Source organism: Micromesistius poutassou, assembly GCF_964030765.1.
Source record: "Micromesistius poutassou genome assembly, chromosome: 22".
Taxonomy (NCBI): Eukaryota; Metazoa; Chordata; class Actinopteri; order Gadiformes; family Gadidae; genus Micromesistius; species Micromesistius poutassou.
Genome location: NC_140292.1, coordinates 13863228 through 13879559, shown reverse-complemented (window position 1 = coordinate 13879559; position 16332 = coordinate 13863228). Strand labels below are relative to the sequence as shown.

Below are 16332 nucleotides of genomic sequence, written 5' to 3'. Positions count from 1 at the left end.
AGGGCGGTCTCTCTAGTCACTGCAGGGCCGTCTCTCTAGTCACTGCAGGGCGGTCTCTCTAGTCACTGCAGGGCGGTCTCTCTGGTCACTGACGTCACTGCAGGGCGGTCTCTCTAGTCACTGACGTCACTGCAGGGCGGTCTCTCTGGTCACTGACGTCACTGCAGGGCGGTCTCTCTGGTCACTGCAGGGCGGTCTCTCTGGTCACTGCAGGGCGGTCTCTCTAGTCACTGCAGGGCGGTCTCTCTAGTCACTGCAGGGCGGTCTCTCTAGTCACTGCAGGGCGGTCTCTCTAGTCACTGCAGGGCGGTCTCTCTAGTCACTGCAGGGCGGTCTCTCTAGTCACTGCAGGGCGGTCTCTCTAGTCACTGCAGGACGGTCTCTCTAGTCACTGCAGGGCGGTCTCTCTAGTCACTGCAGGGCGGTCTCTCTAGTCACTGCAGGGCCGTCTCTTTAGTCACTGCAGGGCGGTCTCTCTAGTCACTGCAGGGCGGTCTCTCTAGTCACTGCAGGGCCGTCTCTATAGTCACTGCAGGGCGGTCTCTCTGGTCACTGCAGGGCGGTCTCTCTAGTCACTGCAGGGCGGTCTCTCTAGTCACTGCAGGGCCGTCTCTCTAGTCACTGCAGGGCGGTCTCTCTAGTCACTGCAGGGCGGTCTCTCTGGTCACTGACGTCACTGCAGGGCGGTCTCTCTGGTCACTGCAGGGCGGTCTCTCTGGTCACTGCAGGGCGGTCTCTCTAGTCACTGCAGGGCGGTCTCTCTAGTCACTGCAGGGCGGTCTCTCTAGTCACTGCAGGGCGGTCTCTCTAGTCACTGCAGGGCGGTCTCTCTAGTCACTGCAGGGCGGTCTCTCTAGTCACTGCAGGGCGGTCTCTCTAGTCACTGCAGGGCGGTCTCTCTAGTCACTGCAGGACGGTCTCTCTAGTCACTGCAGGGCGGTCTCTCTAGTCACTGCAGGGCGGTCTCTCTAGTCACTGCAGGGCGGTCTCTCTAGTCACTGCAGGGCGGTCTCTCTAGTCACTGCAGGGCGGTCTCTCTAGTCACTGCAGGGCGGTCTCTCTAGTCACTGCAGGGCGGTCTCTCTAGTCACTGCAGGGCGGTCTTTCTAGTCACTGCAGGGCGGTCTCTCTAGTCACTGCAGGGCGGTCTCTCTGGTCACTGCAGGGCGGTCTCTCTAGTCACTGCAGGGCGGTCTCTCTAGTCACTGCAGGGCGGTCTCTCTGGTCACTGCAGGGCGGTCTCTCTAGTCACTGCAGGGCGGTCTCTCTAGTCACTGCAGGGCGGTCTCTCTGGTCACTGCAGGGCGGTCTCTCTGGTCACTGCAGGGCGGTCTCTCTAGTCACTGACCCTCACTGCAGGGCGGTCTCTCTAGTCACTGACCGTCACAGATGCTGGACTCCTGGAACATGGTCTCAAACGCCTGGTGGGTCTCAGCAAAGGACGGCCGCTCGGCGGGGATCCACTTCCAGCCTTCAGAAGGAACAGACCATTACATAACACCAAAACAAGTCCCCATGGCAACGTGATCCGCTCTAGCGGTGCGTGGGCGGGCCCTAGTCCCCATGACAACGTGATCCGCTCTAGTGGTGCGTGGGCGGGTCCTGGACTCACAGGCTCTCATGAGCTCGTAGACCTTCTCGGGGCATCCCTCGGGCCGGTCCATGCGGTAGTCCTTCTCCAGGAGCTCGTACACCTGGGACAGGTCTATGCCCGGGTACGGGGACATCCCGTAGGTGGCGATCTCCCACAGCAGCACGCCAAACGCTGTGGAGGTCCAACGGCATTAAATCAAACCCTAATCGAACCCAACGAGCAGCCTGGTCCTGAGCCAGGGCAGAGGCAGTGCACCCAAAACGAGGAGCTCACCCCACACGTCGGACTTGATGGAGAACTTGTTGTAGGCCAGGCTCTCGGGGGCGGTCCACTTGATGGGGAACTTGGCCCCGGCGTGGGCCGTGTAGGTGTCCCCCGTCATCAGCCGGCTCAGACCGAAGTCCGCCACCTTCACCAGGTGGTTCTCCCCCACCAGGCAGTTCCGGGCCGCCAGGTCCCTGAGGGGAGAAAACATGGGGTGAGACAGGGTGGGGGAGAGACAAGCTGGCTAGCGTTCAAGGGTTGATTTTAAGGGAAAAGAGGCACTCCCCCTTGCCAAGTATTGGGACATCCTACCCCTTCACGGGAACGCGCAAAATCTAGAGTTAGGGCTCAGATCTAGGGTAAGGGCTCAGATCTAGGGTTAGGGCTCAGATCTAGTGTTAGGGCTCAGATCTAGGGGACGGGGGAGAATTGGGACAGGGCCTTAGAGATCCACTTTCTTCCAGTAGGGCCTTTTCTCTAGGATAACGTTCACTAACAGACTGTAGAGGACAACTCATCCCTTTACACGCTATCCTCCCTCATGCCAATGTCGTTGTCACCATGTCTGTGCACAACCGGTCTCAACACGTTGTAAAAGAATAAGGCAGGCAATTAGTGAGGCCAACGCAGCTGGGCCGCATGACACAGCCGCCCGCTGAGACCACAGTGAGACGGAGCAGAGACGGCCGTGTTACAACAGCAGCTGCTGATCTGGTGAGGAGAGCGGAGAGCGCGCCAGGGGACAGGTACTCACTATACGTTTATGGAGGAGGACTGAGTAACGCGACAGAAGAGCTACGGTGAGACATCAGAACCGGTGAGGAGCGGTCGGACGTGCATCATGGCATCAACCCGACTGTCGGTAGAATCAGCTCCTCGTCCTCAGAGAAACATCCTTCATGGGTTGATAATAGGACATCTCTTCTCATCAGGGGCCCATAAAACAGGCTTTTGAGTGACGGGGGGAGCTGCATGCGCTGCTCCCCTCTGATATAAGAGTGCTGCTTCATCAGCCTGGGTTCTGCACCTTCAACCCTGTTCTGGCACAATTTTGCCATATCCGTTAAAAACAATCCGACCAATGGAAAATGCGAATCCCGGGCTAAAGACGGGAATGGTCCAACTTATCCACGTTTCTATAATTGTGGTCATGTGGCCATGTGAGCCATGGTCTCAGAACCCAGGAGAGGCCCCATGAGAGGAGAGCCACCCACCGGTGGATGAAGTTCTTCCTCTCCAGGTACTCCATGGCAGAGGAAATCTGTGTGGCCATGTACAGCAGCACCACGGCGTTCACCTCCTCGCGGTTGCACTCCCTCAGGTAGTCCAGCAGGTTGCCGTGGGTCATGAACTCTGTGATGATGTAGAACGGGGGCTCTCGTGTGCAGACCCCTGTGTGGACATCACACAACACCTTAGTCCCGGATGGATTAGAGGACCAAAAACAACGGCAGCAACACAATAGCTGTGTTGTCAGGTCGACTCAGCAAATGTTTTATTCATTAGTTAAGAAATGGAGATGTAAACTTCCAACTAGTGGTCGGTCCTACAGAGGGTGCTAGAGAGCATCACCTATAGTCAATGAGCATCAACTAGGTGGGGTTCAGTTTATCCAGACCTACAGCCCAACTTAAAGGACAATTCTGGTATTTTGAACATCGAGCCCCCTTTCTGGTTTGTCTGAAATAGATGAAATAGAGTGGTTGACACCGACATTTTGACTATTGGTCCTGTCTCAGTATTTGGCTCATTTAGAATCGCCCCTGCCTGCTTCACAAACCTGTCCTTAAAACAACCCTAAACGTTTGTTTTCAGAAATGTGAAACTCACCGAGTGGTTAGTGGTGTTTTTTTAAATCCCATTGAAACGGAAACTGGACCGGAACCAGAAATGGGGCTGTTTACGTTTGGTTGTAGTCTTTTTCACTCGGTTTTCCGTATCAACAGTAGGGCTAGACAGAGCGAAAAGACTACAACCAGCCCCCCTTTCCATTTCCGGACAACGCGCAATTAGGGTTGGGCGATGTCCCCTAAATTGGCAGTTGACGTTTACAGTAAAACATCACGATGGACGATGACATCGTAGCACTTTCTACTATCTCTTTACATCATTCTACTTAAAAACTATCATTTTGTTATTTCACGTAAAGAAAAAAAAAAAAGTTGTAAAAAGGGTAGTAAGGCTACTTCGCTTTTATGGCAATTTTTTGGATTTCGACCTGATGAGAGTGGACAGCCAAGGGACACGACTGACGTTGTGTGCAAGATCTGCTCATGTGTGATCCGTGCAATAGACGGGCAGACGACCAATCTACATGACCACTTTATGCGCCTCGCAGAAGTTAATAGAAATGATGATAAAGAAAATATCACAGAACATAGAGCAGGATTGTGAACGTTTACAATGTCTCATGTCAATTTACAATCTGCAAAATGTGTCTGCGTTGGCCGACTAACTTTTTTTAGTCAGGATATTGATGCTGCGAGCCTCCAATTTGCAACGGAATTTGTTTAAGTTATAGAACCATTTATTTGAACACACATGCACTAAAACAGATATTTTCGTTTTTAAATAAATATTTGGAAACGAAAATTCATGTATTCCGCAGTGTGCCTCTGTGGCATTAAGCGGTCTGCAGGACCGCACTCTGCACAGCCAGTCAGCAAAGAAGTGAACGGTCTCCGTCACGTAGGCCTCCGTAGTCAACGCTGTCCAAGCATCGGTGGTGACGGCAACTTTCTCCATTAGATAGATAGATCATTGATTTATTTATCCCCGGGGGGAAATTAGGTCATCGTAGCAGCGGTACAATACAATCCGAATACAGGACAGTGAAGGACAGGATCTCACGGAGCGAGGCTGCTGCTTCGCTGTACATTTTCTCCAGCAGCATAGTCACAGTTTGGCGACATCGAGAAATGTGATCAGATCGCGGAAGTCACGTCGCTGGCATAGGCTACCGTATTTAAAATAGCATGAATATGCATTAGTTATATTCTTAATTTAATTTACAGAGCAATCCCTGCAAAGTTTTAAGTTCAACTATAGAAGCGACTAGGAGGGTTAGTGTGTGTCTGACGGAGGGCGTGGCATCACGATGGTGGCTCCATCGTGATGTCGGTCAGCCATCACGATGACATCGTCCATCAGCACAACCCTACGAGCAATGAGTCTTCAACAGAAATCAATGGATTTACAAAACGCCAAATAAAACACGACAGAAACTGAATTTCGCTACAATACTTGATTTGGAACATCAACAAACACCACTGTTGTTCTGAAAACAAACGTTTAGGGTTGTTTTAAGGACAGGTTTGTGAATGCCCATAGCCAGCCATTCTGAAGCAGGCAGGGCGATTTTAACGAGCCAAATACCCGAGACAGGACTAATAGTCCAAATTTTGGTGTCAACCACTCTATTTCATCCTAGACAAACCAGAAAGGGGGCTCAATGTTCAAAATACCGGAATTGTCCTTTAAATGTTAGACCACAGGAAAGATAAATCCCAAAGCGAAACCTAAAATATTTCATCACAATATTATACACAATATCGTCTTCTCCTTCAAAAATCAGGGTCCTATTACACTACCGTTCAAAAGTTTGGGTCAGAATTAATCAGAAATACAGTCTAGACATTTTTTTATGTGGTAAATGGCTATTCTAGCTGGAAACAGCTGAAAACTTGAATAAATGTTTGAGTTTTCATGGAAAACATGAAATTGTCTGGGTGACCCCAAACTTTTGGACGGTAGTGTATATCATAGGTTCCCCGCATATTCACTGCACCATATATATATATATATATATATATATATATATATGATTTGCATGGATAAGCTCCAGGTTTATAATGGACTGTGGTGGTCTGACTGTGATGTGGTACCCAGGAGCTGGACCAGGTTGGGGTGTTTGATTTCTTTCATCACCGCCGCCTCCTTCAGAAACTCCTCCACTTCCATCGTGTCCTCCTGAACAACACAGACACACACACACACACACATATATTAAAGTGTGGTTGGGGGCTAAATTCCCACAAAAAGGGAATTAACAGATAGTGATAGATAGTGCCACATATCCTGTGATGATCTCATAGAGAGACCCAACCACCACGTCTCTTGTAGGTTGGTTTACATTGTAGATGACCCCTCTACACATTAAACACCTGCTGGTCCATAACCTCGGCCTGGTGGATACGGTTACGATTAGGTACACTTTTTTTATGTCTGTCACAACACCAATAGCGCTTTTCCATTGGCCCTTTTTGAACGGTAGCGCATTGATTTACGTTTCCACAACCAGTTTGGACACACCGAGATGGAGCATCTCTGAGGCCGGGCCAGAGCCCCAGCCCCCCTCTAGTGGGCTGCTGCTTCTGTTTGGGTGACAAGTTGTCTCTTAAATTGTCGAAATATAGACCTAAACAAATACAATATACAGTACAGTGTGTTCTTATTTCAGACGCATAGCCATGAGTATGGCTAGAGTTCTCAACAGCTTGATTCTTTATTATTCCTTCATTCAAATAATTATATAAGCCTAATTAAAAAGGTAACAAAGGTTTAATAGAAGCGCACTGCGGTGATGTTAGTTTGACTGTATTTTCTTGCAGAGTAAAATAGCTAGTTATAATAGGACAGATTTGATCAAATGAGTCTGGTGTAAAGACTGCACATTGGACAATATTTCACACTATTAGATCGCCGATATCGATATTCAACAAATTTCTTTCCTAATATCAAGGACATTGTGTGACCCTTGGGAAAATATGTCTGAAAAATTGTCCGATGTGTACACAGCACTAATATGAAATACATCGCTTCAATGACTTATCGAGATTAGGAAGCAAAAAGGGTGAATATCAAACAGAATCCTTCATGGTGGATATAATAGTGTGTGTCCCAAACAACCCGAATATATTAAATGTGTCTTAAACAAATCAATCCAACTTTATGGTGGCTCCTCATTGGCAGCGTGGGGCTCAGGAGGTAGAGGGGTCGGCTGGGAACCGGAAGGTCGCTGGTTCGATCCCCGGCTCCTCCTAGCGGAGTGTGGAGGTGTCCCTGAGCGAGACGCCCTCACCCTGACTGCTCCTGACGCGCTGGCTGTCGCCCTGCGTGGCTGACACCGCCGTCGGTGTGTGAATGTGAGCATGAATGGGTGAATGTGAGGCCATATTGTGAAGCGCTTTGAGTGGCCGCTGGTCAGAACCGCGCTGTATGAACGCGGTTCATTCCCAGTGATCCCTCCTCTCACCTTGAGCGTCTTGACGGCCACGGTGAGGTTGTACTTCTTCCAGACGCCCTCGTACACCTCGCCGTACTGCCCGCCGCCCAGCTTGTGCTTCATGGTGATGTCGGTGCGCTCCATCTCCCACTTGTCGTAGTTGGGCGACACGCCGTACACGGTGGGCTTGTTGCGCTTGGGCGCCGGGTAGTGGAGGGTGGTGATGAGGCCGTCGGCCACCGTGGAGTGGTGGTGCACCAGCTCCGCCAGCGTGTTGAAGCGGCTCTCCGAGGACACGTACAGCTGGGGGGGGTAGAGGGTGGAGGTAGATGGAAACTCGCTAAATACATGACCGAGAGATTCTTAGTCCTCCTTCAGCCCGTGGTGGAGGAGGAGATGGACGGGATGTGGAGGGTGCAAAATGAGGGGAACTAGATGTCATATGTCAAATTGTTCTGTGGCAGGGGTTGATTTCACCGCTGACTTCACTAATAATACTGCTGAAACACAACCTGCTCTAAGGTCAAACAGTGCATGAACATATACATATACTATGTATATGTATGTTTGCTTTTGACCGTTGAGAAACTATCATTTTGGTTACGATTAATCTGGGATCCAGTGGTCCACTGAGTGGGGGCACAAACGAGCTGAGCTACGCTGGATATTCTACTGACAGGGGCGGAGCTACGCTGGATATTCTACTGACAGGGGCGGAGCTACGCTGGATATTCTACTGACAGGGGCGGAGCTACGCTGGATATTCTACTGACAGGGGCGGAGCTACGCTGGATATTCTACTGACAGGGGCGGAGCTACGCTGGATATTCTACTGACAGGGGCCTTGCCCCTGCACTGCGCTCGCTTATCAGCATCTCAAAGACAGTGAAGAGGCATTCCTGCCATGCCTTGCGTTCCTGCAGGTAGAACGGCCCTCTGCTGGCTCAAGTTCACCTCTGAATGAAAACTAAATGACTCAACTAGTGATCATATTCACAAGGCAAGTTTGGTCCATCGATGCAGAGGTGACTGCAATTTACAATTAACAATACAATACAATACAATTAACAATACTCACCAGGATTTCCTGCTGACGATTCTGCATTGCATTGTTTTATACCCTATGTGTCGTTGGAATAAAACCATCCAGATGTGCTTGAAGGGAGGCGGTGGGGCCTGTTACATAGTGAAGCCTTACATGTGGTGTGCATGTTGACAGTGTTGCTTTGCCAGTGTTGTGACTTTAATCCACATATCACCTCATTAATCAGTTTGAGTTTGAATGTCAGACCAAACCCCAACGTGGCACGCCTGATCCAATGAGCAACCAGTACACAGAGGAGGAGCGGATCAAGTAGCCGCGAGCAGGGCACAACGTGTGCCTATAAACTACAGAGTGTAACGAGGAGAAAGGGAGAAGTACGTCCAGATTCCAGGGAGGGTGAGCGCCCGCTACGACGTGGGCGTACCTTGCTGTCGGAGGCGGTGTTGATGCGGTAGTGGTAGACCTACGACGTGGGCGTACCTTGCTGTCGGAGGCGGTGTTGATGCGGTAGTGGTAGACGCGGCCCTCGTAGCGCAGGGAGATGGACCTCTGACCCGGGCTGCTCTCGCTCTCCCGCACCAGGAAGCTGCCGTTGATGCCCGAGCTGAGCAGGTACTCGGCGGCGTTGCGCGACACGGGCCCGTGGTACCAGCTGTGCTTCTCCAGGCTGTTGACGGGCGTGATGTAGTTGGACGGCACCCAGCCCTGGCCGTTCTTCGTCTGCGCCTCGCACCACTCGCCATTGTGGTTGTAGCCCAGCACGCGCAGCTTCTCCCCTGGGGAGGGTTAGGGAGGAGAGGAGCCGAGGGAGGGAGGGTTAGGGAGGAGAGGAGCCGAGGGAGGGAGGGTTAGGGAGGAGAGGAGCCGAGGGAGGGAGGGGCAGAGGGAGGAGAGGAGCCGAGGGAGGGAGGGGCAGAGGGAGGAGAGGAGCCGAGGGAGGGAGGGTTAGGGAGGAGAGGAGCCGAGGGAGGGAGGGTTAGGGAGGAGAGGAGCCGAGGGAGGGAGGAGAGGAGCCGAGGGAGGAGAGGAGAGGAGGGAGGGAGGGTTAGGGAGGAGAGGAGCCGAGGGAGGGAGGGTTAGGGAGGAGAGGAGCCGAGGGAGGGAGGAGAGGAGCCGAGGGAGGAGAGGAGCCGAGGGAGGAGAGGAGAGGAGCCGAGGGAGGGAGGGTTAGGGAGGAGAGGAGCCGAGGGAGGGAGGGTTAGGGAGGAGAGGAGCCGAGGGAGGGAGGAGAGGAGCCGAGGGAGGAGAGGAGCCGAGGGAGGGGCAGAGGGGGGGGGGGGGGGGGGGGGGGGGGGAGCAGAGTCGATAGTCAGAGTCGATAGGCAAGTTGTGCAACTCATTTAGTATGCATAAAACAGGAAAAGCCACTTACGTACGGTGTGTATAAAGAAAAAAGGATGTGGAGCATTATGTGTCAAGGTATTGAAACCTGGTTGTATCAGACACGTATTAACACTCACCTGTATGGGGACATTCTAATACAATGCCTACTTTTAGCATGGATTTTTGTCCAAATGACATAATTGAAATAGTGTACAAATGTGTTTCACATCTTACATCAACAGGGATAAAGCATACAGTTTGATGACGAGTTCTGCCCTCACGAGTCGACCCAGGACGTTAAAGGTCCCATGACATGCCACCAGGTGTGAGTGTGACAACAGTATCATGGAGGTGGAGGCGAGTTTAGATTTACATTTAATGAAATCCCCCTACAAATCAGTCAAAATAACGATATCTGATGACGACAGCAACATAACCACACACTAATGCAATGACGTTCGAGTTAGAATGAGCTGAAAGTAGTCAAAGTGGGTTGTGTTTTGCTTTGTATTGGATGTGTGTTTGCATGCCCAAATCATACAGAGAACTCCTTTAAGGATAGCGATTACATAATTCAAGGTTTTTTCTTATGCCTGAAAATCCCTTTGAAACGACCGGACTGTTTCTCATCTTTGATGAGCACCAGAGATGGAGAACCCTAAATGATCAGCGCCCTCAATACTCAATGTGTCACTTGCAACTACGCTAGAGTTGTTGTTGACTAGGTCAACGCCAGTTCCATATATACAGCATCCACCTAGGATGTGTTGTAATGTATGTTTTGGACAGCAATGGGAGTCCATCGTGGCCTAGTTAAGCAATAGCTCTGCCGCAAAACAGGTGATAAGTATTAGCAGAAGAAATACATCAGGGCTTTTGGTTGTTTAATTGGAACATTTTAGACATGACATTGACGTTGACATTCAGATGAAACCTTAAATTAAGCTGGAGAATGATTTAGCATTTAGCAAGATTCCATGTCATTATGAAATCCACCTAAGCTTTGATGCAGCCGCATCCTCTTTTAACTTGAATCACATCAAAATAACACTTATCTAAGTTCTGCTGGATGTTTAATTTACTCCAGCCATGACTAGAAAAAGACAACTTTGCTTGGTTCTCACCTTTAGTGATGCTGAGGGTGTTGTCGCCACTAGCAACAAAGTCGTAAAGGGCAACGAAGAGGTTGGGGTCGTTCTCACTGGGACAGGACAGAAGGTTCTCCTTAGAGTTCCAGCGGGCCGCTTCAGTCAGACCCTGGGGCTCAAAGTCTGGTCTCTGCAGAGCTTCTGAAACACAACGCAATTAACAGATCAGATATTCATCTTCTACTGGATATATCCTGTATCACAGTAGTGTAATGTAGTTGAACCTTGCCATGACAATTTCATAGTCTAGAATGATGTCTTATACTTTGAATTTGACAAATAAAATTTTCAAATAAAGATTTCATAGTGATGACAGAACACATATCCAAACAAAGTTTCTTTGATATGTTTTAATGAGAAAATAAAGGTAACGAGAGAAAAAGCTCCATTAGATTAGAATATCATTGGTCAACAAGATGGGCAATGTCAAGATTATGTTCCCATTTATTTTACACAACGGAATGATCACATTGACCTTTTGTTTTTGTCATATCAAATGATGCGCTTAAGTTTATCTCTGTGTTTCAGCATGTTGGGATGACGTAGATGTGTGCTATGCATAGTTATACTAAGTATAGGCTCTTGCAGCACAATTCAAAGACATTTCTTAAAAACACAATGTAGGAATGTTTCAAACAACACCACAATATAGGATGAGGTAACCAATGGCAACCTTATTTAACCATAAGGAGACAAGGATGGTCAACCGTAATTAGGTATTAACAGAAGATAAATCGTGTTTCCTGTTCAGCTGTTACAGGCCTATATATAGCTCAGGAGGCGCCTTGTACTGCCACACACAAAGAGATTCAGAGAGCCGCCGTGCACACCCATCACCCCCCTCTTCTATACACAACACCTCTCCACCTGGCCCCACAGGCCAGGGGGAGGTTCAGTGAAGGCTGAGGGTGTTACATGGCAGCTGAATGACGCTGCTACACCAGGACGCTCAGCAGTTGTTTCTTACTTCCGATGTGGAACGTAACGTCTAAATTGGTATATAAGCTAATGGCAAGAACTTGCTTTCAACTGAGATTAAATATACGTCTTTAGAAGACCCAATTACAAAGCAAGGATCATCAAGACATATCTAATTAATTTCAGTCAATTCAAAATACTGTTGCATATTTTCCAAAAGCAATTACATGTGAAACATAGTTCACTCACAACTCATTCGAACCAGAGATCTTTTTTGTCTCCAAAATCATTTTGGGCTATCGGGCTAAAGGATTATGGCTGTAGATAAGGTAAGGTAATATACCAGATACTACTGGTATATATGTAGCAATTATGTGACAAGGCATTGAAGCCTGGTTCCAGGAGAGGAAGGAAGAGGCCTTATACATGTCACGTAATGCTTCTGTATGGTAAAACATGCATACTCTGAGGGTTGTGAATCTATGAGCATTGAAGATGATACCCAGAGATGACATGTTGGGGACGTTTCAAACAGAGAGGTTTGGTATGTGGAAGGTAAAGAATACTGATTCAGGCAGCTGGGTCAGGATAGGTCATTTATTTACTCAAGAGCATATTAGGAAGATAACCGGGACAGGATTGGTTACTGATCGAGCTGATTTAGATCCAGGTTACAGCGTTTGGATGTGAAATCCAACACGGCACAGATGTTACAGTTTTCAGCGTGACTCACACACATTTGAGAGAACGCCAGAAAGAATTGCATTATTCCAACTGCAATTGTTGTTGCTATTTGAGCGGAGCTTCACTTGGTCGTCAAGGGTCACACACACACACAAGAATGCCAAGTGAAATATGATCACCTTGGATACAGAACCAGGATATCAACAACAGGGGGCATAACACTATTTGTTTGTGAAACAAATTGCTCTGGAGTGTTTATATGAAGTCTTAGGGGTTAGAAGGGACCGCCACCTGGAAAGTGTCAGGACTCCTAAACACAGTCCAACGTTTATACAATCTTCTGTGCAGCGCGTTATGAGAGGGCCACAGCACACCGTCGTCCGCACCAAGACCTCACCCTCCGGAGAGAGGAGTTATCAGTCATGTGAAAAAAGTCCTAAGAGTCTGAGAGCTGAAGACAAAGGAGGCCGAGCAGACGTCTCTTCCACCTCAGAACAGGGGAAACAGATGAGTAGTCCCCTGCTTCATGGAAGGACCCGACATGATGAAGCACAAGAGGAACGCATGAGCCGTTCAAGGCCATGACAGCATTGTTATGAGCAATCGTAATGCACTCAGGCCCACTGCAGTGCTATGAGCAATCGTAATGCACTCAGGTCAGGCCTAGTGCAAAACTACGGCCCACAAGAGACTCAGGACTCTGTAGAGCAGCTAGACTAGATACAGAATGCCCAGAGCAAATCAACAATAACCTGGCCTGCTTTCTTCCTTTAGGTTTAGGGTTAGCTTAAGGTCTAACCTGCCAACAATGTCTGGAGCAGAAAGCAGTCGAACAAAGACCTCCACCTTACTTCAGATCCAGAGGTTCTGAGCACAGTTTGGACATATTTCTTTGCCGAGAACTTGCTCAGGATAGGGTATCAAGTAGCGCTAAGGAATAGACGCAGTCACATGGCCACTGGGAAGAGAAGGGTACTGGAGGCCTGTTATTATGGATTCTGGTTCAGCTTTCACATGCTATTCACTCAGTTTTGAAGAGTCATGGACAAGTTCAGTTAGACGACATGTACATCTGGGTTAAACAATGTCAATGAATAACCTTAAGCTTTAACAAAGTTTGGCCTTTAAGCTTGACCAACAGAAGTCCAATGGAAAACACTAATTCTCCTCAGATATCTGTTCCATGTATTAACTCCTGTCAGGTTTCAAGGATGTTACTAAAAGCTTATAATCAGGCACTCATCTATGGGCAGCGATCCAGAGCTGTTTCTCTATTAAATCAAGGGGTTGAACAGCCTTTGGAACATCGAGGAATTGACCAGGTCTTCCATTACACATCAACTAGTCTCTTGTCATTCACAAGTTCAACATGTCTCAGATTTCCTTTTGTATTACAGATCATCAAGAGAAACCATATTTACCCTACTTTGATTAAGGCTACATCAGCTGCCGCTAATTTGAATCCATGCTAGGGTCATTTGCAATGCTTGGAATACAAAATAACAAATGTACCTAGATAGTCCCTGCATTGGATGAGTCACAGTATTTAACCAAACCAGGTTCAAGTAGAACGTAAACACAGTTAAGATAGGCTGTTAGGATTGGGATACAATCCCAACTCCTCCTAAACAGGAATGGAGTGGCATATGGCCAGGATTCAGATTTCCCTGTATTCTCCTCTCCCTCTCTTTTCCACTTCTTCTCTTTGCAGCGAGCCAGTCTGTCTAGCCTCCCGTCCCTCCCCAGCACTCTCCTCCCCCCTCACTTTCCAGAGCAAGGATACCACCAGAGCTTCACAGAGATAGCTTACCTTCTAGTTCAAACTCTGTCTCCTGCTCTGTTACAGACCCATTATTATGGGCTGTTACCGTTACTTCAAAAGCAAAACTTGAATGTTCAAACATGATCCTGTAGACGGCAAACATCTCCCCAGAGGTATTCTTACCTTCCAAGTAACAGCTGGAGGAAGACGAGAGGCCCTTCTTAGATTTACACCCCACCAATTTCAGGCAAATCTCCAACATTTTCATTTGCTTTCTTTCACTTCCTGCTTCCAAAATAAGTTTTTCCTTGACGATATCCAAAGTCGCTCAACTGTTTTCCTTCGTCATTCGAGTAGCAGGAGAGAAACGGGATCATCCAGAGGAGGGGGGGAAAAGTACAAAAAAAAAAGAAAAAAGGCATAGGCCTATAAGCACATGGAATAATAGGGAGCCAACATGTGAAAGCCTTCCTCACACAGGTCCCTCCACCGGTCTCCGCGTTCTGCCCTTCACCTCACGCTCAAACTCAAAAGGGAAAAGTGGACTTGGCTCCTACGTCCCGACGACCGCTACAAACTCTCCGCTCGGAGAAGCTCCATCTTGTTTTCCTCCCTGGATATTCTCAGCGCCACGCAGAGATGAAACAGATACATCCAAAAGTGTGTATTTCGTTTGAAGCGTGTGCTAGACATGCAGATGTGTCAGTTGAGTGGGCAGCGGCAAGGACAAAATAGTGCCATTCCTCTCTCTTCCTCTCTCCCTCTCTCTCTCTCGCCCTGCGTGCGTGAGTGTGTGTGTCCGAAGCACAGGGAGTTGCTCCTGCTACAAGCTGCCAACAAAGGGCCCCTTTCAGCCCGGGCCCGCTGCACTCAATGACATCAGCAGGCAAGGACCTCCTACATCCCCCCCCCGACACACACACACGGAGAGAGAGGGAGGGGGAGAGGAAAAACCTCACCCACTGAAGCCCTCAACTCATTCCACAATACAAAACATCTGACCAGAGTGACAAAAGCCTCCAAAGTAAAACTTTTGAAGAAGGTTTTCACCAAAAAGCTACAGATGAACCCTGCAGCATTTCAGTTGGACCAAAGGATTAGGAGAAGACACACATCTAACCACAGTGCCTCCACCTTTTCTGCTCCGCTGCACTCTGCTTTCTAGCCGTGGCCTATTGCACACTCACTTCTCAAATGTTGACAGGGTAAAGAGAGGGGAGGGGGATTCAGAGGACTTGTTTTAAAGACATCATTCCCAGAGAAGTCGAGCCATATGAAGCACTCCATCCACTCTTGCTTGTAGATCCATCAAGTTGTTTAGATCGGTCAATAAAAAAACAACTGAAAAGCCATTAGTATTAAGGCTTCTCTTCCAGAGTAAGACTTGAACCATGTGATTTCCAGAGTTGCCGTTGTTTTGGCGATGTCTGGAACAAAACAAATAGTCAGAAGCAGAGAGTCTTGCAACATGACTCTGAACATCCTTTCCCTGTTTGTTCTCAGCTGTCCCTGTGAGTAGTCATGCAGGATCGCTGGAAGACACAAACTGTTTACTTCTCTTGGGATTGATTCAACTCACTCCAGGAAGTGGTGGAGAAGGTTCTAGTGTAACTATGGAGGATTGTGTTGAGAGCCATCATCACCGCTTACTGTCCTGCTCTTAAACTGCTGTTCCAATTTAGAATCAAACAAAAATATATTTCAAAACTTCTCAAAGTAAACAGACTCAAGGGCTGCTGCAGCTTCAAACGCTGTCTTACCAAATATAACAATCATCAAACCAAATTATAAAACAATGAATCTCTTGAAAGGCAATGTTAAATAAAAATGTAAAATGTTCACTGTGTCATATTTGTTGCTGGTAACTAAAAATGCAACATGCTTAAGTCCCTTGCGTCTGCCCTAGTCCCTTTTCTTGGTTGCATCATGCAACTACTTCTTGGGAAATAGACTCACCACCAATATCATTTACAATAATAGAAACAATGTAAAAAGGTGCTATTGAAGAGTTGGAAGCATTGAGCACAAGTTGTGTTGCTGTCAACCCAGGTCAATAAAGGCATGCTAGACCACCATGTAACAGCCATCGATCCTTGAATCGTGAAGGATACAATCAAAAGGGCTTTTGACAAGGATTCTGGATGTCACAATGGATCCTTCATCATTTCCATTGGGACAGTGAAGACGATTTTTACACCGCCAAGCCGGTACGGTCGCGGCTCGGCACGCCCGGCAATTTCACTGTGTTGCCCGTGTGGAGCGGCGGGGGTATAATCCCTGTTCGCCAAGGAGCCGGCCTTGTTGGTTCATAGGAATACTACAAACAGAGAGTAGACATCTTTAGAATCATTTGCATACTATGTTTTTATT

General features: G+C 48.3%; 1 protein-coding gene across 2 annotated transcripts in view; it reads right to left on the bottom strand.

Moving 5' to 3' along the window:
* abl1 (c-abl oncogene 1, non-receptor tyrosine kinase) overlaps nt 1-16332 on the bottom strand; it is a 30653-nt gene that overhangs the window by 4566 nt on the left and 9755 nt on the right. The window contains exons 1-9 of one of the 2 annotated variants that reach the window (XM_084486965.1): nt 14146-14762; nt 10575-10739; nt 8608-8903; nt 7113-7385; nt 5743-5827; nt 3073-3250; nt 1868-2052; nt 1613-1765; nt 1382-1471 (exon numbers count right to left, since the gene is read on the bottom strand). In XM_084486965.1, coding sequence (XP_084343091.1) covers nt 1382-1471; nt 1613-1765; nt 1868-2052; nt 3073-3250; nt 5743-5827; nt 7113-7385; nt 8608-8903; nt 10575-10739; nt 14146-14230 — 1510 coding nt within the window. In that variant the 5' untranslated portion in view covers nt 14231-14762. Of the gene's footprint in view, nt 1-1381; nt 1472-1612; nt 1766-1867; nt 2053-3072; nt 3251-5742; nt 5828-7112; nt 7386-8607; nt 8904-10574; nt 10740-14145; nt 14763-16332 lie in introns of those variants that run through there. The other variant, XM_084486964.1, reaches the window with a different exon arrangement.